This window comes from Ixodes scapularis, unplaced genomic scaffold (genome assembly GCF_016920785.2).
Source record: "Ixodes scapularis isolate PalLabHiFi unplaced genomic scaffold, ASM1692078v2 PGA_scaffold5__190_contigs__length_132052651, whole genome shotgun sequence".
Classification (NCBI taxonomy): domain Eukaryota; kingdom Metazoa; phylum Arthropoda; class Arachnida; order Ixodida; family Ixodidae; genus Ixodes; species Ixodes scapularis.
In genome coordinates, this window is record NW_024609880.1 from 127190878 (window position 1) to 127214251 (window position 23374).

The following is a 23374-nucleotide window of genomic DNA, read 5'->3' on the forward strand; positions in this document are numbered from 1 at the left end:
GTTCGAAATATGAAAACCTTGATAAAGCAGAAAAATTGGCCTCCCTCCAAATATTGCAAATAGAGGAATTAATGGAATTTGTTGTTCTAATAAAATATTATTATAATAAAAATAATTACAAGCACAGAGTCACCAGACAAAAGACCCTAAGACATTCGGAAACCTTTTCTATCCCTATGGTATACACAAATTACGGACGACGTTTAAGAAAATACTATGTTCCCTCCTACTTTAATAAACTTCCTCAAGATTTATGCGACTTGCCATCTTTAAAAGTAGCCAAACAGAAGCTCAAGGAATGGTGTTGTCGGTTTGAATTATAAATGTTATCAATTCTCATGTATTATCTATTTTCCCAGCGGACTCGTCACCACGATTTTAACATTCTGTACACTTGTTTTGAGCATGGATGTGACTGCCATCATTTACTTTTGTTTTGAGCGAGATGTATGCACTGTTTGAGTGCGTTGCTGGGTTGCCATGGTCCCGCACACAAGCGCTTGCGCGCTTAAGTGGGCCATTGATTTCACTGTACGAAAGACTGTGCAATAAAGGATTTATTATTATTATTATTATGACAGTTATAACTCCTTCCTTACTCTGCACTGCATCTTTCGGGTCGTATAGTTGCAATTTCTCTTTCTCTGTTCATTGTATGTCTCTGTTCAATCTTTACGTCCTATTGCTTCTCATATTTCGAACAATTAATCGAGGTATACACTTATTTTGGACCGGACATATGTGCCAAGAAGGGATCACTGACGCGTGTGATGTATCAAACATGACGTTATATCGCCTTGGAATTCGGGCGTGCAAGCGTTCTTACGACGTGAAGCGAGGACTTACCTCCCTCGTTGTGTCGTGACAAGTCGTACCTGTCGATGTACAGGTCGTGGTCTTTGTCGAGTTCCCAGAACTTGCAGTAGATGACGTAGAAATGCTCGTACGAGAAGTACTCTGTAATCTGGTTGATGTCCTCCTCGTCTTCCAGAAGTGACAGCACCTGGAGATTAGCGTCCACGCTAGCGTTCAGCTTAGATCGTTAGTGACTGTAGACTGCGGTACTCAATTACTTAATTAAACCGGAATCCGCAAATTATCCATTTTTTTCTCTATTGCAGCTATGTTCAAGGGCAATTTTATCTTAAATTGTGCAAGAAAAGTGTTTAACAAATTTTAAATTAACTGTAGTATAGTTTGACCAATTTCATAACTACAACAACCGTACCAATTGTATTGTATTTACTAATTTGGTTCTCGAAATATTTTGTCCTGGAGGTAAAAACGGGCGGTCAGAAAGTTTTGCCGTCACCGGTGGCGAAATTGAAAGCATTTTAATAAACATTTAATTTATTGACACTTAGGGCAACTTTCACATGACTTCTGCTTTTAGACAGTGTGCTTTAGTGGCTGCTATATATTTTTTAACTTTATCGTTTGAACTAAAAATGGTCAAACTTGGCACCGAGAACATTAAAGTGCTAATTTTGGACTATAATAGCTGCACGCACTGGGGCATGAATATTTGTAAAAGTTCAAGCAATCGGCCCTCAATAATCCAGGAAATAAGGCAAGTACTAAGGCCAATTATCTGAAAAAGGGCGATTTTTACTATTTATTTTTGGTGTGTGAAAAGTCATGTGATCGTTTTTAATGTGGCCATAAAAAATTACATGATGCATATTATTCTAGTATACGTGACGCCGTTGCCTTGAAGATAGATATTTTGTGCCTGTTTGGTCCCGTTTTGGCAACACTTATAACGCTAAACAGTTCTCCAGAGGAAATCTATGTTTCGCGCGTGTGTGTGTGTGTGCGCGCGTGTGCGTGTGTGTGCGTGCCTGAGTGTGTGCGTGCGTGTGTGCGTGCGTGCGTGCGTGTGTGTTTGTGCGCGCGTGTGTGTGCGTACGCCTGTGTGTGTGAGTGTGTGTTTTAATTGAATAGGGTAATTTTGTAGCAAAAAGACTTACTTGTAAGAAATTGCTTTTCCTGAGTTCGGGAATGGTAATCCTGCCACTCCACGATCTATTTACACAATAAAATATCCTAGCAATCACCTGCAAAAAATATATATAAAGAGATATTAAAAGAAAAGTAATTACATATCAGCACATAACCTAACACGACAGTCACAAAGGGCTCACGAGGACACAGTCTAATAACGTGAATATTTTGTGGGTTCTTTTTTCTGCTTAATTTCTACTTGCTACCCTCTGTAATACCACTATGAGGCTGTTACATTAATAACTATCGCCTGATACAAATGTATTTTGATGGCGTGTGACATAACACTACAAATATGTAGTGGCATTTTTACTTCGCATGCCTAATAAGACGTGTGGTTGCCATTAACATTAAAATTCAACATAAAATTTACACCGAGCGGTGTAGGGACTGAACTATACGCCGTCAAAGAGCAAGACATAAGGACATAATCTACCTCTACGGTTTCCATTAGACATAAACGTGTGTAGGGGGGAAACATAGGTGGCTCACCGTATTAATGTATCTTGAGTGGAATTCCACGGCTTCCTTGAGAAATGTCAATCCTGGATGAGTGTCTATCACATCCTGTCGAAACAGTAAAATGAAAAGTGAAGTATCTTATGCCGTATTTGACGTTGTCATTCTTTCCAACAGTAACCATTACGTTCATTAACAGGAGCATCCATTGTTACTGACCTGTGTAAAGTTGTACATACCTGCATCATTGGAATAAAGTCGTCGGGAAGGAGATAGTTTCTCGTCCCTTTGCTTAGAATCTTGACGAACCAGGTTGGTTCGTCACGACCCCCAGAGACTATCCTGGAAGTAATGAAAATTATCCTTTACCTCAATATTTCCCTGCTGAGATCGTATCTATACTATCAAAACTTATTATAGCTAAACGCATACTTTTCTTCTTTTTTTTTTTTTTTTTTTTTTACTGTGGAGTTGTTAAGGATTAGTTTCCCCAGGATCATGTCCGTCCTCAAATCACCAACCTTTCGAGCCTTTCCACTCTGTCTTGCCGAATTGCGAACGGCCCTTACTTCATTCCCACCATAGTACAGCTTCGCTAATCTTCCTTCTTCACCAAAAAAAAAAAAAACTAAAAGTTTTTTTTTTTGTTTTTGTTTTTCTAAGAAGGTCGCTATTTATTATTACGCCGCCAGACTGATATCTGTCGCGTCCATTCCCATCGACGGAATCTAGTTATCGCATTATTGTGACCCAGGCCACAACTCCAAATAAAACTGTCAATCCACGAAAAAAAAAAAGAGAGGTTTGTCAGTTAATATTATTTATTTACTACTGTATATCCCGACGACTGGGGCCCCATGCTGAGTAATGGAGGAGTTTTCATCGAGATACTGGGGTTCGATAGAAACGAAGCAATACATTTGTTTCTGTTGTTTATTCACGCATGCTTTGCCAGTGTTATTAATTCGTCTGCATTGAGAGGCAAACATCGAGAAGAAAATCAAGATACGCACCTCTTCCAGAAACCCGTAAAGTGATCGCTCGTGACGTATCCCCTCGACTCGCCGCCGCACGCCACGAACAGCGGCATTTTCCAGTACAGGGGAATCCCGCAGGCCTTAAATGGAAGCGAGAGAGCGCAAAACGAAAGGTCAATCGAAAACAAGTCATTGAAATATTCTGTACATTTCCGACGTTCCTGTACACATACAGTTTACTTAAAGCACGTACTACATACACAGAAACAACAAATCATGAGTCACAAAGCAACTCACAACTCCGGAATTATGGCCATTCACTTTTCCTGCGCGAAATAAACATGCACTTTCGGCACTCATTTCGTCGGGGTCACCTCTACCGTAAAAAGGGTTGCAAACATGCTGCCTTGTCTGTTTCTCGCCCATATTTCGCATGAAACGATTTCACGGGGTTCGTGAACTGTGTCTCCAACTAAGACGAATTAGTGCAGGCCATAACTATTCGACGTGGTCGCCAAAACAATCTCCGCTGAAGCAATTTCAAGCAAATAGTTACCGCTCCCTCGTGCTGGAACGCGAGGGAGGGATAACATATCCGCTTTCAGCACTCCAGCAAATGGAGTGCTGAAAGGGGGTGCAAGCCGCCGAAGCACCTTTATAACACCCAAAAGGGTGTGCCCGGGGCTTTTATACTCTTTAAACGTAAGAGGCGCGCATGGCACAAAAGCACTCGTTTTCGCCGTCCCGCAACACTCGGAACTGTGCAGGGAAGGCCAGCAGAGCGCGCACGCAGTAATGGCGTCTTCGTTTGCGGAGAGTGCAATCAAGAAAGAGGGTAAAACGATCCACCAAAAACTACCTATATCATGCAGCCAGTGTCCCTTACCCTGGCGATGGCGGCGAAGTTGCTGCGGGTGGCCCTGCCGTCGCGGAACACGGCGAAGGCGGCGCACACCTTCTTGAGGTGGCCGTCCACCTGGGCTGCGGTGAGGGGCTTTCCCTGCGGGTAGTAGAACCTCGGGATGCAGGTCGCCTTGGCCGAGGACCGCACCACGCGCTTCAGGGACGCCGTCTGGGAGTCCACGAACGCCTTCTCGTGGGGGCTCTGCCGACGGGGGAAATGGCGAACCAAGAGCTCAAGACGCGCTCGGGTGAACGACATCGATGAATCATCTTGAAAGAGCTGCGCGCCGGAGGTATTTACAAGTACCACTCGCAAGATGGCTCCTAAATAATACCTCAGGCCTTACCACTTCCAGGTGTGCAATGAAGAAGTCACACTGAGGTACGCTAGAGGCATTTAAAAATTAGTTTAAAAAAGGTAAAAACTAAGTTAGACATATAAAAAAAAAAAAAAACGAAGAAGGGACAGATGTTTTGTGTTTGTCCCCTTGTTCGTCCGTCGTCTCTTTTTTTTTTTTTTTTTTCAAATATGTGTAACATCAGCCAGCTCGCCTGTTTACTTACTCTTGTGAATCTGTTGCCAAGTCGGGCAGTGGAAGGGGGTAGTTGCGCAATTAATAATAATATTAATAGTAAGAGGTTTTAATCACAAATGTAGCTATATATAAGGTTCCGTGCTTTCGGTAAATACCGATAAACACCAAAAGTTAACACCAGAGTCGGTTCTATCCAAATCGGTGAAAAGCGAAAAAAATCCGAATAGGAGCCAGTCCTCGAATGAGCAATTCCCAAGTTTCACGGGGAGTCAAAACCTTAATGTACGGCTTGTGCTCAGCCGGAACACAGCCCCCGATGTCTGCGAGGCTTCTTGTTTCAGATATCTTGTCTCTTTTTCTTATCGGTACGGGGACGCTTTCCAAGTATCACCTGGAGGTTGGAAAATGTCGTATCTTATTTTTTTCACCATAAGCCTCGATATACTCCGATCTTTTTTTTTTTTTTTTTAATATATATACCGAAAAATTCCCAATCTTTGGCGAAAATACCCCCCCCCCCCCCCCCCCCCGCCCCCAAAAAACAAAAAACACCCTAAATTAAAAAAAGAAAGCTTCCAAGACACGAACTATGTTGAATATTGGGATTTATGAAAGCCTGTAGGGGCTTTGTCATTGTCTTAGGCGAAACGTGTACGTCGGTGTTTTGATCGAGCACTTGCAGCCTGAAGATGAGCCTGACGTGTTTGCCCGACGTGAGGTTTTTCTAACTTTTCCACAGCCAGTGAGAAAAACCTCACGTCAGGCAAACACCAGTACCACCACCACCACGCACAAGTATTCGTAATTAATCTATAAATTGGTGTTTATCATAGTGTCCAGGATTCCAATAATCTCGCGATCTTCGTGCTGGCACAATTTAATCACAATAATTGGCGGAGCTGGAAAACCAGATAGTTTTGTTCGGAATCCGCCACAGTATCGAATAAGTAGGTTTTAAAGATGGAATACTGAGTGAGGCCAAAGAATGCTGACAACTGCTTGAAGCACAGAGGCGCTACATTAATTAATAAGACAATTTTTTTTTTTTTTTTTTTTTACAGACATCGAGGAGCCGTCATATCCCGCAAATTAAAGTCTTCTTTGTTTCGTTTTATTGCACGCTGTACTCTACTAACGTCGACGCCATCGTGGTGAGGGTACCGAGGCCGATCTATTTTTGATTTCGAAAACGTACATTCGACCCAAACTGGTATAGAGTGTTCCAGGGAGGGTTTGCGCGAGAACTCCCAGAACCTACCCTTGGTGCAAAGCCAACTTTTTCCGTGGTATATACGAGCGGATGGTCTCTGGAGAAGGCACTAAAAGACTTCCCGCTCCAGTTGGCTTCCGGAAACTTTTCCGACACACGCTGTAGTAAAACTGTGTTACTTAAAGCGGGCGGCGTGTAGAAATACTTGCGGCGTAACGCGCTTAGAATTTTTTTTTTTTTCGGCACGCAGTAATGTTTGCGTTTGTGGCAACCAGCATGCCTCACTATGGGTGCTATTGGCTCAGTGCCACAAATGCAGACTTGGTTTTCTAGGTGGCTATAGTGACGACGTTTCTTCCGGCCTCCATGATTCGCGGAGCTCCATGTGAATAGTGAGCCTAGAGTGTCATTCCATATACTCCGTTTCACTATACGTCTGACCGCAGACGACAATGCAATGGAACCAATAGAGAGTTGGAATAGATGGTTCCGATATGAGTTTGATAAGGATGCTTGCGCGTGCATCGTGTCGTTGTCGGGGACTGCGTCTTTTGCGCGGGGGAGGGGGGGGGGGGGGGGGGACAGTTGTGGTGACGTCAGAAAGACGCAGAGCTCAGATTGGCTCCGATCGAAGAATAGCAGAGGTAGAACTCGAAGCAAGCCGCCTTGAGCCGCCTTGAGGTCTTCTACCCACTATCCTTTCAATCGGAGCTAATCAGAGCCAATCAGAGCCAACCCCCGCAAAAGAAGCGGATGAACTTGCGCTCTGCATTGGATCGGTCTATGCTAAAACTTTCTAATCAAGCAGCGCCAAAAATTGCATAGTCATAGCGCTTGTCGTCTTTGTTTGTTTGCTGTCACCGACCAGATTAATCAAGCACAGTAAATAAACCGCAATCACAAACTTCTTTTTTTTTTTTTTTTTTTTTTTTTTAATGCGCGATTGGTTTAGGTTGTGGTAGCAAATCCGCCTTTTCGTCGCACTGCGAATGCTATGAATACACTTTTCCAGCGCTCATCAACCGGGCGAAAAATGCTGTGGGCGGATGCGTGGGTGGCGTTTGGTCTCCGCTGAAAGAGAGTGAAGCGCGAGACACATGTGCGAAAAATCCATCCGATCCGACGTCCGATCCGGCAATGCGACTGCCTGATCCGAAAAATTTGGTCGCATCAGACGTCGGATCGGCGATCCGACGCGCGTCCAACGCGCCAGATACTTTCGCACGGCGGACGGATTGTCGGATGCGTCCAGCCAATGACAGCACAGCTAGCGCGAACGTGATGATGACGCACTGGCATGGGCGTACCAACCGGGGGGGCAAGGGGGGCACTTGCCCCCCCAGTTCTCAGAGTGGGGGGGCAAGGCATGCGTTTTGCCCCCCCTGAAACGGCCGCCACTGGGCAGAGCAGACACAGGCCGGCGGCGCCCAAGGAATACCAAGGGCACTGCCACCCGACCCGCGCGGGCATATTTTTAACGCGCAGGCGATACAAACCCTAGCAGCGGTGCTCACGCACGCCGGATTGGCTGGTTCGTAAAGCCTTGCTCCACGAACAAGGCTACACGGTAACCTTACGGAATCCATCCGCGAGACATGGGCCGGACGGGCCGTCCAGACCAGGACGTAGGCCCTTACACAAAATAAAGTTTTGCTTGCTTGCTTGGAGATAGGCGCTGCCGCCGTCAACATAGGCAGCGGATACAATGCGAGTTTCCGAAGAGGTAGCGTAACTTAGTGGTGGTGAGATGTCTGCCTCATACGTGTCAGACCCGGGTTCTATTTATGGTGTGGGCCGGCTTACTTCTTTTTATTTTTTTTCTCGAACATTTTGTTTTGTCGAGGCATTTGGCGATATTTACATTTCTTTTTTACCATTAACACTAAAAAAACGAATGTTGTTGACGAAACATCGCTAAACTAAATCGTATCGACTCTATTTACGGAAGTGCATGGGGGGCAGCGGGGCTTGGGTTGCCGACCGGACGCCGCAAAGCGGCGTGTACGGGGGGTGGGGGGGCTAGGTGGGTTAATAGATTTGTAATTAGCAGCCGCACACCGTCACCGCGAAGCGGCGTGAACGCAGGCGCGGGGGTGGGTTAACGCGCTTCGAGTGATACACGAGCAGCCCATCCGGCGTGAGCGTCGTTGTTAGGGGTTCTATCGCCTGCACCGTAAAAGGAGCAGTGTGTGCACCTCCTGTAGTGGGCAAGAATTCCTACATTGGAGAGAAGCGGGGACAAGCCCTTTCTTCAAATGCGTCAAGTCTCCTTGAGCTTCGGAATACAAAGAAACGCCACTATTCGGAGCTAATCCCACAGTTACTCGACCTCTCTTGCGTCGTGTCTGTTCGCTCCCCGCGCCTCGTAGCAGTGTTGTTGCAGTGGGGGGGCTCGTTAAAATTTTGGGGTTTTTTGGACTATCTAAATCACTTTCTTCCTTCCCATCCCCCCCTTTTCTACTCCGCATGCTTCCCCCTCTGCAAATATCAGCTGACCTTCCGACCTCTGTTCTCTGTTGATAGGCAAAACAACCACTAAAATTAGAAAGTAATTTGTAATTTGAGTGGAAGTCACTCGGAAAAGTAGTTAAAGTAAACTACTAATTACTAGAATAGAAATGTAATTAAAAGTTACTAAACTACCCAGAAAAGTAGTTAAACTACAGTAACTTGAGTAAAGTAGTTGAACTACGTACAAGTCTGGCCTGGCAAGCGCTCTGCGTAAGTGTTTTCACTGATCTGCCTAGCCCCGCACACCATCACATGGGCCAAGAAAGGTGTAGTTTTACTGCAGAGGAGAAATCAGCAGGGTCCAAGATGGTGACAATGGAGGATGCGGGACTGTTCCAGTGGCTGATGGCTTGAGAAAGGAATGACCAATTGAAAGCGTTCGTAGAGCCAGAAGTGTGTTTGATGGTGCAGACGTTGTTGAGGCGAGAAGATGTTCGGTCGAGGGGTAATAACAAAGTGGTTTTGAGGTCGGGAATGTGGTAGTAGATTTTGTGAATAAGGCACAGCTGAGAGACTTTCCTGCGAAGCTGCAAAGAGGACATGGTTAGTTCAGTTTTTAGCGCCGAGACACTGAAAGAAAAGTCATAAGTGGATGAAATGAAGCGAGCAGCTCTGTTCTGAACTGCCTGTACAGCGTATTGATGAGGTACAGTCGATGGGTATTCCAGATGGTTGAAGCATATTCTATTTTTGGTCTGACGTACGTGTTAAAGGTTAGCTTAGGGACAAAGGGTGGAGCGATTTTTTAAGTTACGTCTGCTTAGTCCAAGAGTTCCAGATGAATCGGCGGTAATGACTTCAATCTGGTTATTCCAGGGAAGGTCAGATGTTAGTCTTACACCAAGGTATTTATACACAGTAGCGGTCTCAATCAGATCGGAGTCCAAGAAGTAATTAAATGACAGAGTGGTTTTTTTTCTTGGTGAAGTGGATTAGTTTGCGTTTATACTTGTTTGGTGACATAATCCACTCTTTGCACCAATTGTTAATTTTATCTAGATCTTCCTGAAGCTGGTTATTATTTTGCACACAAGTTACTTTGTTATGGATGACGCAGTCGTCGGCGAAAAAGCGTTTTTTTGAAGAAATCCCAATGGGAATGTCATTAATAAATATTAAAAAGAGTAAGGGCCCAAGTACGAACCCCAGGGGAACACCAGGAGATACATTTATTAAGGAAGATTCATGATCGTCATGGACGTGACCTGTACACGGGAAAAAAGAAAGTCACGAATCCATGCAAACGGTTATTGGTCGAGGCAAAAAGATGATAGCTTAGAAAGAAGGCGTTGATGGAGGACACGGCCGAACGCTTTGGAAAAAAAAAAAAAAAAAAAAAAAAACTGCGTCAGTTTGGACGTGACATTCAAGGTTAGTGTGCAAGTTATGGATGAAGTCGCAGAGTTGCGTTTCGCAGGAAAGCACCTTTTGAAAACCGTGCTGCTGTTTAAAGAAAAGAAATGGGATGATAGGTGCCTCATGATATTGGAGTAGAGGATATGCTCAAGTAGTTTGCAAGAAATTGAAGTCAATGAATTAGGGCGATAATTAGATGCGGAAGAGCGGCTGCCCTGTTTAAAGACTGGGAATTACCCTTCCCACCTTTTGGTGAGATGGAAGGCAGCTTTGAGATGAGGACTGAATGAAGATGAGTTTCAAATACTCACTAGAAATAACACGGGTGTTTCTTTTAAATTTTAGGGTTGATGTTATCGGTTCCAGCGGACGAAGTAAGTTTTAGTTTATCAATCAATGTTTTAATACCAGCGGAGTTAACGTTAATAGGATGCATGCGCTCGTAAAGCTCTTCAGGGAGAGTGGGGACGAAGTCCAAGCACTCGTTAGTAAACACTGATGAAAAGTATTCGTTAAACACAGAACTATCATGCTCGACGTTGCACATCCGACATTCCTAACTCTCCCCATCTTCCTAAACGTCCGTGTGTGTCCTAACACCAGAAACCGGAATTTTAAAGGTTAAAAACGGCACGTTGCGAATATGGAACGCGCACTTTCATGCAAAGCTGACGTCAAGTGACTCAAATCGAAAAACATGCATATTTACAGTATTGTTATCTCTTCTGGTGAAGGCTAAACAACCGTTGCATCCGTTTTCGCGCACGAAACGGTGACTCCCAGAGAAAGTAAGAACGCAGTGATTGTCTTTATTTTAACAATGTAAACACACTTGCAGGCGTGCGCTGATGAAGCCTCAAAATCAAAACTCTCGTAGTGTGATTCGTGACTGCTCCGGCTACTACCCAACCTCGTTGTCACGCCACTTTCTGCAAGCAAACACTAAAATTGCCAGTAAACACACAAAAGCGACATCGATACAATTATCTTGTAGAATATCACCTTATTTAATCATAACTGTTTCAATAGGCACTACAAGTTGTATTTATTTTAAGAAGAAGAAGCAAAATTTTTTTCGTGAGAAAAAACAAAATATCAATGTTAAGTCTGGTAACGTTGTAATTTTGCCGAATCATTGCCACATCTTTACAAAACTTCGACAAAAGTTGCGCCGAATTTTCGATTAAGGGGGGGGGGGGGGGGGGAAGAGGGTCGGGTTTGCCCCCCCACTCAAAAACAAGTTGGTACGCCACTGCGCACTGGGTCTGGCGGGACGAAGCGAACGCGATAACGGGACAGGCGAGGAGAAGCCGGACGCGCGGCGTGAATCCCGGCGCTGACCCATTCGAGAAAGATGGCCCAGCAAAGAATGCACGCGCTATTGAGAACGAGCTCGTAATTTCGCTCGTGCGAGTTGAACCGTCAATCTGGGACCAGAGATGACCTCCGGAGTCCGCTGGAACGCTTGGATCTCCTGGGTCCTGGGCGGAGCCGAACGGATCGTCGTGTCGCATGCAAGGTCGGAAGCGTGTGTCTCAAACTGTCGCGTCCGGCAATTCGGAGCAGCGTTCGGATTGTCGGTTCGGACGTCGGATCGGACGTTTTTGCCGTCCATGTGTCTCGCGCTTCAAGCGCGAAACACATGTACGACGAAACCGTCCGATCCGACGTGCGGACTGCCAGAATGACCTTGGGGGGAGAGGGTTTTCGTAGCATCGGAGAGCGTTGAAAACCCTCGCCTCCGACCGTCGTATTGCGCGGTCTAACACGTTTGCAAGTCCAGTCTCAAGGATCCGCCATCTTCCTCAGTGGGGTGCGCTCTTGGGCGCGGCCATAATCTGATTACGACGCCTTAGCAAGGCTTCGTAATCGGATTATGACTCGGCCAAGCGCACCCCAGTCAAGCAAGATGGCAGCGCCCTGAAGCCGGACTTGCAAACGTGTAGGATGGCGACTCGTAGAAGGCGCCATTTTTACAACCTACGTGACATCAATTCTAGAAACTAATTATTGTCGAATCGACAACACGAAGAAACAGAACCGGTGCAGCGGCATGTGACGAAGAGGTCAGCTTGTGCCACGCGCTGCGCGCAAAGCTAGGTGAATTAGTTGCGAAATAGATTTTTTTTTTTGTCCGAATATAAATATTTGCGAGCTCGTATCACCTTAAAATGAGTTTTTAACCGAGTATGTTGCAACTAAACGCTGACACAGCCTGTTCCTTTATTTTTATTTATTTATTTTATTTTTTATTTTTTTATTTTTTTTTTTTTTTGGGGGGGGGGGGGGGGGGCGCGAGCGAGCGCGGACGATTTTGGGCGCTACTATTTTTACGAATATCATATTCCTGCTCTTGTTTCTCTTCTCCCTCTTTTAGGAAGAGGCAAAACGCGAGTTGTTTTCCTGCGCCTCTTGCTCTCTGCTCGGTATCCACGTTCTTCGCTCCAGCAACAACCTTCCTTTTGGGTAGCGTGCTCAGGCAACAAAATCCCATTGCATGCCGTTTTCTTAAGTAGGCCATTGCGTTAGTAAGGCTGGTATACCGTGAGAGGACACGACCGACGCTCTCGGAGATGTTTTCCGGTGCGGGCCACACGAGGCGTTTCTGCGGTTGAAAAGGTAATTCAGAACTAAAAGCGTAGTACATAGTCCTATAAATAAAGTTTCAACCCGTCGTTGTTCGTTTGAAAAAGGAAAAAAGGACCGGCTAAATGCTTTGCTTTTATTAATCTATTTTGGCTACCGCGTTTCTGAAAATGGTGAAAGATAAAAATCTGGAATGAAAATTTCTCGTCGTATTGTAAAAAATGTAAAACAGAAAAGGAAGGCAAGCTGGTGTACGAATTTTAAAATTTAATCAATCAATAATTTCATAAGAACTTATCTAGTTCTTATGAAATTACCCATCAACTATACTTCGTTTCATGCTGCGATGAACTACAGCTAAAGCTGTAGTCTATAGGTCATAAGTTCGTCGGAGCAATCTACGTACCACCTGGTTTCTAACTGGCTCGCGAATGGATTTGGGGAACTCGTACTTTTGGCCGTCCATCGCAGGTGGGACAAAGTATAGCCTAAGTTTCGAATTCGTCACGTTGAAAGTGAGACACCTTGGCCTGAAATTACCAGCTTTTAGGCCTTCAAATCTTTTAGCAGCAAAGGTGTAATTCGAAGTAACTATCTCGCAGAACAATGGCGGCTCAGTTTTGAGGGAGAGAAAACACGTGCATGAATGCACTCTCCATTCCAGCATAGCTTGGAAAATGAGCGAAAGCTACGACCCCTGTGAACCAATTACATCGACGTCGCAAGGCACGTGAGAGCCTTCCGGAGGAGTGAATATTAAACACCACCTATCGTTTTCACCTCAAGAGAAAAAAAAAGGGATGAAGTTTTGCGCATTGTTGATACTCCACACGAAGTAGTTCTTACAAGATTTGGTTGTCGGAAAAAGAAGCGATGCTTTTGGAATTCAAAACGTGGAAGTCTTGGTAAGATAACATATTTAATTTAAAATTTAACTGCATATATCTTATGTCTCTATTAAAAAGAGAAAACTAGTGATATGCCCCGTGAGAAGACGGACTTTTTTTTCATTTACTGCAGTTCTTGAGGTGAAAACGGGCATATAATAATCAAAGCCTGCGAACAACCTTCTCTACCTCCGTTGAACGTCATCGCCCGCACATTACGTTAACTTGGCAATTGGACCCGAGACGGCCACCGAGCGTAGTTCCACCCATCGATTGTGATGGCGTCAAAAGTTTAGTGGGCTGGCTTTGATCAATGTACACTTGGTTTCCCCACAAGTCCGAGCGGGTCCAAAGCCGAGAAGGCAAACAAGCGCACAGTCGCAGGATAGAAGCTTAGAGCCACGGCGCACTCCCTGCGCCTGTCCGGATGAGCCGGTGGATGAACACGCGCAGGAAGGCGGCAAATGCCGTGACTTGGCGCTTTCGGCACTGTTTGATTGGCCATTCGGCTTGTCGGCTGCTAGACTCCGTTCCCATCTAAGCTGACAACGGGGTGGAAGTTACACGGACCAATCAGCCGCTTCCCTTTTGACCACCTGATCTCCACTCTTTGCGCGTGGATATGGGCGGGAGCGTGATTCCGAGAGGAAAGAGAGACGACTGGTCCAACAAGCACGTAGCTTTCGTCGCTGTCAGGTTATTGGGGAACGAAGTATATATAGGTGGTGTAGATGTGCTCCGGGAGGTACAACGTGCCTCTCTCCGGCGTTCTGTTTGCCTCACTGAGATCCTACCTCTCTTCCTTTGCCGAGGCTAAAGACGACGCGAATGTTGATCCGTTTCGACCTCCCGACAACAGGTTGTTCTCGTCTGTCGGCCGGAGAGTGAATGGGTCCGCGAACATGCGGCCGTCGGCCGGAAGAGCGCGGGGCGTACGTTGGCGTAAACGAAAGGCGTCCTTGGAGGGCCTTCGGACCGATCCCGGAATAGCCAAGTTTCCCGGCTCTGCGCTTATTTTGTTTCGAGAGGAAATGGCCGCCATCGACGGACCACCGGGAGCCGTGGGCTTGGGACGAAACGCAGATGCCCGCGGCCACTGACGACGGACGCCCACTTCGGGAATCGCGGGTTGAGAACGTGCTACTGGATACTGGTCTTGTGTACCGCGTTAGATCGGTCTTAAAGTAATCATGTTGTGTGTTTGTTTGGTCGGCTCCAAGTTAGTCACGCCCGTCTGCTGTCTCCGCCGTAGATGAAACATTCAGCCAGTGCAGTACAACGGTGCTAGCAGTGTTGGGAAATTACTTAAAGTACTACTTCAAGTAGATAGGAAACTTTTACTTTACTGGAAGAACATTATCTGAGTATGTACTTGTACTTCTAGTATTTTTTCTGGTGCTTTCCGAGGAAAGAACAACTCCGACTCTAAAGTACATTCCGCAAATTTGGTCTTGTTTGTATCAGATATTTAGCATTTGTCAACTTATACGTGCTTTATAAGTTGATTGCGTTAAATAGTTTGTCACCGAGAATGAAACAACTACCTCCGGGCACTTAACTTTATCTAATATTCGTCGTCATTTCCGAAAATAACTGATGCACCCCCGATTACCACTGAGGCGTTGCATACCGGTTAAAGACACACGACCCCCCCCCCCCCCCCCCCCCCACTCCAAAAAAACAAATTTAATTTTTCCTAGGAGATTTAATATGGTGTCGGCATACTATCCGATCAATATTGTGCCGCAGAGTCAGATATATTTTTAAAAAAAGTAAAAAAAAAAATATTAACTGCTTCAAACCGAAATTGAAACGCGAGCACGTAAGCTCACGGCCGGAAATTACGTAAATACACCCGACCGCGTTTTTTTTTTTTTTTTTTTTTTTTTTGTTTGGCGTGTGAAGCAGACGACGACGCGTCCACGAACTTGCGTGCACCGTTTGTCGTGTGATTGCTTCGCACTTATATCACTTCGGCTCGATATTCTGCGCTTGAAGATCGATTGGTCGGTACCATGAAGGAACGACAGTTGCGAAGTCGCTGCCACACGTCCGTCGCAAGTTCTCGCAACGTTTGTCCGTCGTGCGCTGCCATCGCGTCGTCCAGCCCACGGTACGTCGCCATATTGAGAATGACGTGTACATGTATTTGCTGTAATCTGAGCAACATTTTTTTTTTTTTTTGATCAACGTATTTGTTACTTTTTGGAGGCTACCAAAATGGTGTTCATATTATTTTCTGTTTTTAATATTGAATATGTCTCTTAGATGACCCACGACTTTGAATATATTTGGTAATCATAGTTTGAACGCCACGTGACCATGAAAAGGAGAGTGAGCGCGACTGAAACCGGCCAATTCTCGACCGGCTGCTTTCTGGCGGAAAGAAAACTAATTTCGGGCCACCAATTGTGTTCTGGGTAGTTCAAATAGGTCATGTTCAAATAAAACCCTCGGCGAACATAAATACCCTGTCAACGCCATTTCAAAGCAAAAAAAAAAAAAAATAGATATATGGAGGAATGAAAGGGCGTCATGAAAGATCGTGTTAAAAAAGTACTTATACTTTAGTTTGAGAGTACATTGTATTTATGGAACTTTACTTCAAGTAATTGCACCCAGTGTACCTGCTATTTTACTTGATGTACATAACCTCTCATTTACTTTGTACTTTACTGTAAGTACTTTTTAGATGTACTTTACCCCACACTGACGCTAGCCTGAGGTTTTTAACGTCCATCCGTGCAATGCACCATGCAGTAATACAGGCTTAATCAGACGCCAGTATAATAAGACGCTCATCCAGATCGAAACGAGAAAAAAAATCGGGATCGAATCCAGGATTGGTCCTGCAGTCCGAGATTTCGCTCCCCGTACTCTAAGCTGCGGTGCGCTAACACACTCAAGTTAACAGTCTATGTTCAGATTTTTTTTTTTTTTTTGCCGTTTATGTTTAGTAGTTGTAAAGATCGGCACAATATGCCTAAATAAATATACCGGATGTCTGGGAGGAAAACAAGGTCGCGTTATTCGCATCGCATGAGATAAACTGCGCATTGCCGAAAGCCCAGACTCTGCCAAAGTGAACTGATTCGCAAGTTAAGAACGATTTTTGGAAATTGTCAGTGTAGCCCGACTTACGTGGTGCGATTTTGTGCGCGATTTCGCAATTGCGACGTCAAGCGCCGCAGCTAGCTTCCACCACGCTTTCGCGTTTGCCGCACGTGCGACGTCGCAACTGCGAAACCGCAATTGAAATCGCGTCACCTGAAAGAGGCTTAGCGAAATGCGGCCTGTTCCTGATAGCAGACGGTATTTACTCTTCATGGATTCGGGGGATACGTGGGCCGTCATTTTCTCAATGAAATTCGTACTTTATTTCTGCGACGCGAGACAAATACCTTACATAGTTAATTCACTCGTTGGTGTACCGATCGGCTTCCGAGTAACCTTATAAACGTTGTACATCCGAAAGCCTGCCGTGTGAATTATCGAACAAACTAAGCCAGAATTATAGAACTACTCTTTCAACCGATATATTCTCTTCGTCGCAGGTCAATTCAACAAAATACCCGCAAGTCTACTTCTCCACAGAGAACTCAGACAATCAATCATTGCATTCTGCAGAAGCAGCTCGGTGACAAATACGAAACACGCATGACTGGAACCAAAAATTAAATCTTTGCAGAAACACTAAGCAATCCGTTTCATTTGCATTTGCGTTCCCAGCTCACGTTGCGCTTTTAAAAATATCAAATAATATATATTTTTTTTTTTTTAGAATGCGTTGTATCGGTAATTTCTTCGCCGAGTGCAGTAAATTCTCTCGGAGTTTTTTGCGGAAAAGCAGCAGCGCAATGATTGGTTAGAGTGTGTACGTAAAATCCATTCAGTTCGGGAACTGACCGCAACGATACGTTGATATGGAATTTAGAGGAAAGGATGCGTCCGCTTTCGTCCTTACAGTTTCTCTCGAACTGGTTTCACGATGCACCTCCCTGATTCCCTCGAAAGCAAACGTGGTGCCCCGGTGCACAACCGCCCGCGTCTGGAGCTTCTACTTAGCGAGGACGACGAACTACAAAATCTTGAGAGCTCAGATTCTGCTCCAACCTCACCGTTTTAGTTGAGAGCTTCCCGATGGTCATTGTATACCGGAGTCCGGGCAGTATAGGGTAAAGATCTGACAGAACGCGTAAGGAGTTCGAGCACTCTCGCTGAACTCGACTAAACAGGTGCGGCATTTTGGAGCCAGCTGTGAGCTACAGCTGGGCGCGTTGGATTGTCGTTCGTGCCTCCGCTAATTCGCCAAATGACGTCACCGACACATTATACGTATTTCTGGTGCTGAGACGCGTTCTTTCACGAAGTCGCCGATTGTGTAGACGAAGCCATTTCATTTCTAGGTAACATTATCTCTATACTGATATAATGTGTATACATCGCTATATCTTCTGGGTCCGCAAATCCCCGGTGCCGTATGAGCGCCGACCAGAACCAGATGCCCCAGCTAAGACTTCGGGAAATAGAGAATACTACATCCGCTACAAGTTATTATTTTATGCCATATAAAGCTTACCAAAATAAAATGTTATTTTTCGGTGCGCTTAAATAATAATCCTAGGTCGACCGTTATAAACGTTGATTCACACGAACTTCAGAGTTGTATAAAGACACAGAAAACTAGAAATGGGCGGCAGTTCAGTATCAAACTATTCTTCATAAATTGTTAGTGCCTGGGGGACACGTGGACTAGTGATAACCTAGAAATAGAAGTAGAGATACGTGCATGGACAAGGGAACTAGATAAACACTTACTTCCATCGTGTCTTGGCTTCTGCAGCTGTCGTTGGTTACGAGAATGTTAAGACTGCGCAGATTGAATTTTCTAATGACCTTCAGACGTTTCTTTCATAAAAGGATAAAACCTTTGAACCTATCCTTACACAATCCCGGACATAAACGGCAGCAACAACATGAATTTAGTAAAATAAATTTAAAAAAAACACATTAGTTTTAACATCTGGCATGGGCATAATTAACGAAAAGGACCGAAGCTTTCTGACCAATCTTTTACCTCACAGATTTTATATTTATATATGTATACTCATAACAGGTGTCCCATCTAAATTCAAACAGATTTATTACAAAAATCAAAAACGTCAAATGTGAACAAATACAGTTTGGGTAGGTGAGTTATACGGCCAGGGGGACATTATCTATAGGTGGCTAATCTTGGCTATATGTCGGATAATTAACTTTCTTAATTAACTTTGTAATCAGTGAAAATAATCATATGGTTTCAATTAGGAACATGTGAGCATAATCAAAAACCACTATATCAGTCAATTTTAGTACGACATGAAGCTCGTGGGAAACTCGGGGGCGCACCAAACGTTCCCACTCATGCAGCAGGTGCAAAGCTAGCAGTGGCGGAACGCGATGATAATCTCATCATCTACGTTCCGCCACTGCTAGCTTTGCGCCTGCTTCACGAGGGGTAACTTTGGTGCGCCGCCGAGTTTCCCACGAGCTCGGGAGCGCACCAAAACTGTTTTCCTCGAGGTATCGAGGACTACTGGAGACTTTCATCGCGCGTTTTCGAATCTATTTTCACGGGTTCGTGCTTACACCGCCAGATGCTGTGAATGTTTGATGCACCCAAGAAAACTGGCGAAACAAACCAGCCGCGACAGTTCTTTTTTTTGTGTGTGTGTGTGTGTTTTAGCAATTATAGGTGTTGTCGATTTCGCAGAAGTCGTCAGTATGTTGCGCACTAAAAACAAAAACTTTTTTTTTTTTCAGGAGTTGGCGAAATAGGGCTTACAGTGGTCCGCACTTCAATCGTGAATGTTTAACATCCCACTGCTCGTATATACAGGGTGTTTTTGCGAAGACTTTCAAAAATCCTAAAAATTAGGGCAATTGAAAAAATAAGAAACTCTCTTCGGGAACAAACTGCCAGCCACGGCGGACGTCAGGAATTGCCAAAAACCTACTAATTAGCCAGATAATTAATTAAAACTTGTTAATTAACTTTTTAATTAGTGGAAATAGACATATGATTTCAATTAGAAAGTTGCTGAGCGTTATCGAAAACCACTAAATCAGTCATTTTCAGAAAGACTTTAAGCGCTTGAGAAGAGTAGTAGCGCACTAAAATTACCACTCGTGGAGCAGGTACAAGGCTGGGGCTAGATAAGAGGCGGAAAAATCGCGCGGGCGCCTTACCGCAACCGCTAGCCTTGTACCTTCTCCACGAGTGGTAACTTTAGTGCGCTACTACTCGTCTCACGCGCTCAAAGTCTTTCTGAAAATGACTGGTTTAGTGGTTTTCGATAACGCTCAGCAACTTTCTAATTGGAACCATATGTCTATTTCCCCTAATAAAAAAGTTAATTAACAAGTTTTAATTAATTATCTAGCTAATTAGTAGGTTTTTGGCAATTCCTGACGTCCGCCGTGGTTGGTAGTTTGTTCCCGAAGAGAGTTTCTTCTTTTTTCAATCGCCCTAATTTTTAGGATTTTTGAAAGTCTTCGCAAAAACACCCGGTATATATATCATGCAAAAGACACGGTCTGGAGACATGATGACAGAGTTGTCTGCTGACAGGCCTTGAGCATAATCGAAGCATGTTTACTTCATACATGTCTGCAGACAGTTTTTGTATGACCAATGTGACACCAGACTGTCTTTTGTATGCGATGCATGCAGTGTGACCGCAGTTTAGAAGGTCGGCAGCTCGGCCACTCTTCATCGTCAATTGGCGAAGACAGACCGAATAATGAGGGGCGGTTGCAATTGTGGGAGCATCGGGACAGCACTCCTTGTCCCAGCCCACCTGGCAATCTGCCCTTGTCTCGTGGTGGTTCCCTTCTATTTATAACGATGAACGGGTTGGAGATATCCGCAGACGAAAACGAGCCACTGGCTCGGTCATACGCCCGAACGCCCGGTTCTATTGTTCGCCGTGGTGAGGTATACGCGTGTGCGTGTGCCTTCTTGGGGCTGCAATGTCCGACAGCTCGGTGGACGTGGGAACCAGACGTTCGACGCCCGTTCGTCATGGTTATACACCCACTAGTGTCGCTGCTGTGGTTGGCTGTATATTGGGAGCCGCTCCTGAGTTATGTTCGTGAGACCGTGTTGTTCTAAACAGTGACTGCTTAGAATTTGCGCAAAGCGAGAGCTTCGTGAGGTTGAAGTTTTTCCTGAAGGCTTGTATATTGCGCTTCGAGACAAATACTAGTTAACCTAACACGTTTCGAACATGCCTAGCGCTGTTCCTGTTAAAGTTCCTTAAAAGCGGTACCAGCATGTCCAGCACTGTTCCTGTTTGAGGCACCTTAGAAACGGTCCGACGACTCAAACGCGCTTTGCAAAACTCTGAGTCCCCCACATCGTGTCCTGTATACTCACAAAGCTACACTCTGCTTGTCCAAGCGCAGCCGAAGCAGTGAGCTGATGGGACAAATCAGGCGGCGTCAAAAGTGCACTATCATGATGTTCGTCATATTTGTGTACGTGTTGTAGATCATTGCTGAACTAATCGGAAACAGAAAGGGCCCAGTAACTTGCGCTTTTGAAACGCTGCTTGATGCTGCGTCTAAGGTGAAACGAAGTATAGATCATGTTCTAGCCTAGATCTTGTTCTAGCCTAGATCTTGATCGCCCAAATCTTGCTCTAGCTTAGATCTTTTTCTAGCCTAAATATTGATCTAGCCCAGATCTTGTTTTAGCCCAGATCTTGTTCTTGCTTAGAGCTTGTTCTAGCCTAGATCTTGTTCTAGCCTAGATCTTGTTCTAGCCTAGATCTTGTTCTAGCCCAGATATTGTTCTAGCCTAGATCTTTCTCTAGTCTAGATCTTTTTTCTAGCCTAGATATTGCTCTAGCTCAGATCTTGTTTTGGCCCAGATCTTGTTCTTGCTTAAATCTTGTTCGATATCTTTTTCTAGCCTAGATTTTGTCCTAGCCTTGATCTTGTCCGAGATAGAAGATGAAGCCAAGGTCTAGCCTAGGTCTCAAGACCTAGACTAGACCTTGGGATCTAACTTGGTTTCTTAGCCCTATGTGCTGCCATGAGGATAGTCATCTTTAAAACGATTTGAGTGGAAACTGCACGTCTCAACTACCAACTTGGTCTTGCGACATCGTTGGCGTGAGTGCTTGATCGCTCGTCCTTTCCTAATTTACATGTAGGAATAACGTGGATTTTGTTGCGATTACTGATAAGCCCGCACGAACTATATATAGTTGTTTCTTGTTTGGTAAGTGAAGTCACGTGGGAGAGGGGCTTTAAAATGCGTTGCAATGGGTTTTCTCTGGAGCTGCGCATATTTCGGGTTGGCACACGCGAGAGTGCTTGTCCTCAGGATTAAAACGCGCTGTCTCTTTGCGGGGTGAAATTGGAGTCCCCGAAAAAGCGGTGGTGATAACCAAGCCAACGTCAACATGTCGACAAATGTCGAGTCGCCTACATCTCCCTCGACGCTGTGTTGGCAAATGTTATTCGAAGGGAGAAACACCATCTTGCTCGGCACATATTTTTTTTACGCGATTTCATTGTTTACTTGTCACACATTCCCAGTTGGTGACTTCTGAGAACTGTGAACCACGAATTTCTTAAAACATCTGAACATGCAGTAAAAAAACCGCCGTCGCAGTCCTGGAACATCGTCAAGTTCCGGACGAACACCTCGGGCGAAATTAGCTTGCGTGCGGACGCCTGGCTGTGTTCGAAGGTACATCCTGTAAGCGTGGGTTTCTAAGATGACACAAGACTGAAGACCCAGAAGAGGGTCGGGAATTTTACTTTATCGTGAGAGATTCACAATTCCTATAAAATCAAGTTACAGCTTTCAAACTTCTTACAGAAGAACCGTCGATTTCAAGCGCAGGTTGGTTTACAGGAATACCGAGAGTCGTGGTAAACAGTTACCGAACAGAATCAAGTTTCAGATGCTTGTCATGAAAACGATCACAGAACACACCTTATAGATATTACTGCAAAAATCAACTTAACCATACTAGATTTTTACACTGCAGTTAGTGCTCCACGGGGCAGTGTACAATGTACACATCACTGTGTTCATACAACAAGTGCTTTGACACCTGTTTCATTCCGGTCGCTGACACAAGAGTCGTCCATATAAAGCGTTACAAAATAGGAAATTCTGGTATGGCGCGCGCTAGTATCCTTCTGCTATGTATTTACAGCTGGTAGTGTGCATTTTCTAATAATATGGCTATATTAGTAAATGCCAATGCATTTGCTGATAAGCAGCTGCAACGATATCAGCAGATGCAAGATGCTAGCGAATGCTCGATGTCATGTAATGCACGATATCACCAAAGGCACCAAATCAGTAAGTGCTGACATTAGCATTTTGCCAGTATCTTTCAATGGGGTAAAAATGCTTATATTTCGCAATCCAGGGAAGTATACTTGGATAATTCTGCAGCGTGACTCATTCCCGCACCTCTTTATAAAAAACATTGATTTCTTTTCTTTTTTTTTTAATTTAAGAAATTTCTTCAGCCGGTAGCATACGTAGCGAATGCTCACATACAGTTGGAAACATAGCTATATCATAACTGAATCCTGCGGAGTTTTTATACAAACAGACGTTCTAACAACCCCTAATTCGTGAGATGGCTCTTTCTTTATGAATGTTAAAGACCCTAGGTTAACCGCCATGGTGCACTGGACAAATGATATCTGCAGCAATGAAACCAGCTATCTAAACGTCCACACAGAAAACTTCACAGTGAAGTCATATGAGCGAACCCTGTCGCTGCTCTATGCCGAGCTCTTCGGGGACAAGATAGGCGACAGCAACGTGAATTATCTCTCAATTTGTTCCCCCCGCCTGAAGGGCTAAAGATGGGTGGTGATGCCGTTATAGTCCGCGAGCACCGCACAAGGGTGCCGCTTGTTTCGTCG

The 23374-nt window shown here is 44.8% G+C and overlaps 1 protein-coding gene across 2 annotated transcripts in view; it reads right to left on the reverse strand.

The window, feature by feature from the left end:
* The window catches only part of LOC8052637 (flocculation protein FLO11), a 53551-nt gene that overhangs the window by 13717 nt on the left and 16460 nt on the right, over positions 1 to 23374 (reverse strand). For both annotated transcript variants that reach the window (XM_029982419.4, XM_042293794.1), the window contains exons 2-7: positions 4327 to 4545; positions 3477 to 3580; positions 2703 to 2805; positions 2497 to 2571; positions 1971 to 2057; positions 847 to 1003 (exon numbers count right to left, since the gene is read on the reverse strand). In XM_029982419.4, the coding sequence (XP_029838279.3) occupies positions 847 to 1003; positions 1971 to 2057; positions 2497 to 2571; positions 2703 to 2805; positions 3477 to 3580; positions 4327 to 4545 (745 nt within the window). The remainder of the gene's footprint in view (positions 1 to 846; positions 1004 to 1970; positions 2058 to 2496; positions 2572 to 2702; positions 2806 to 3476; positions 3581 to 4326; positions 4546 to 23374) is intronic.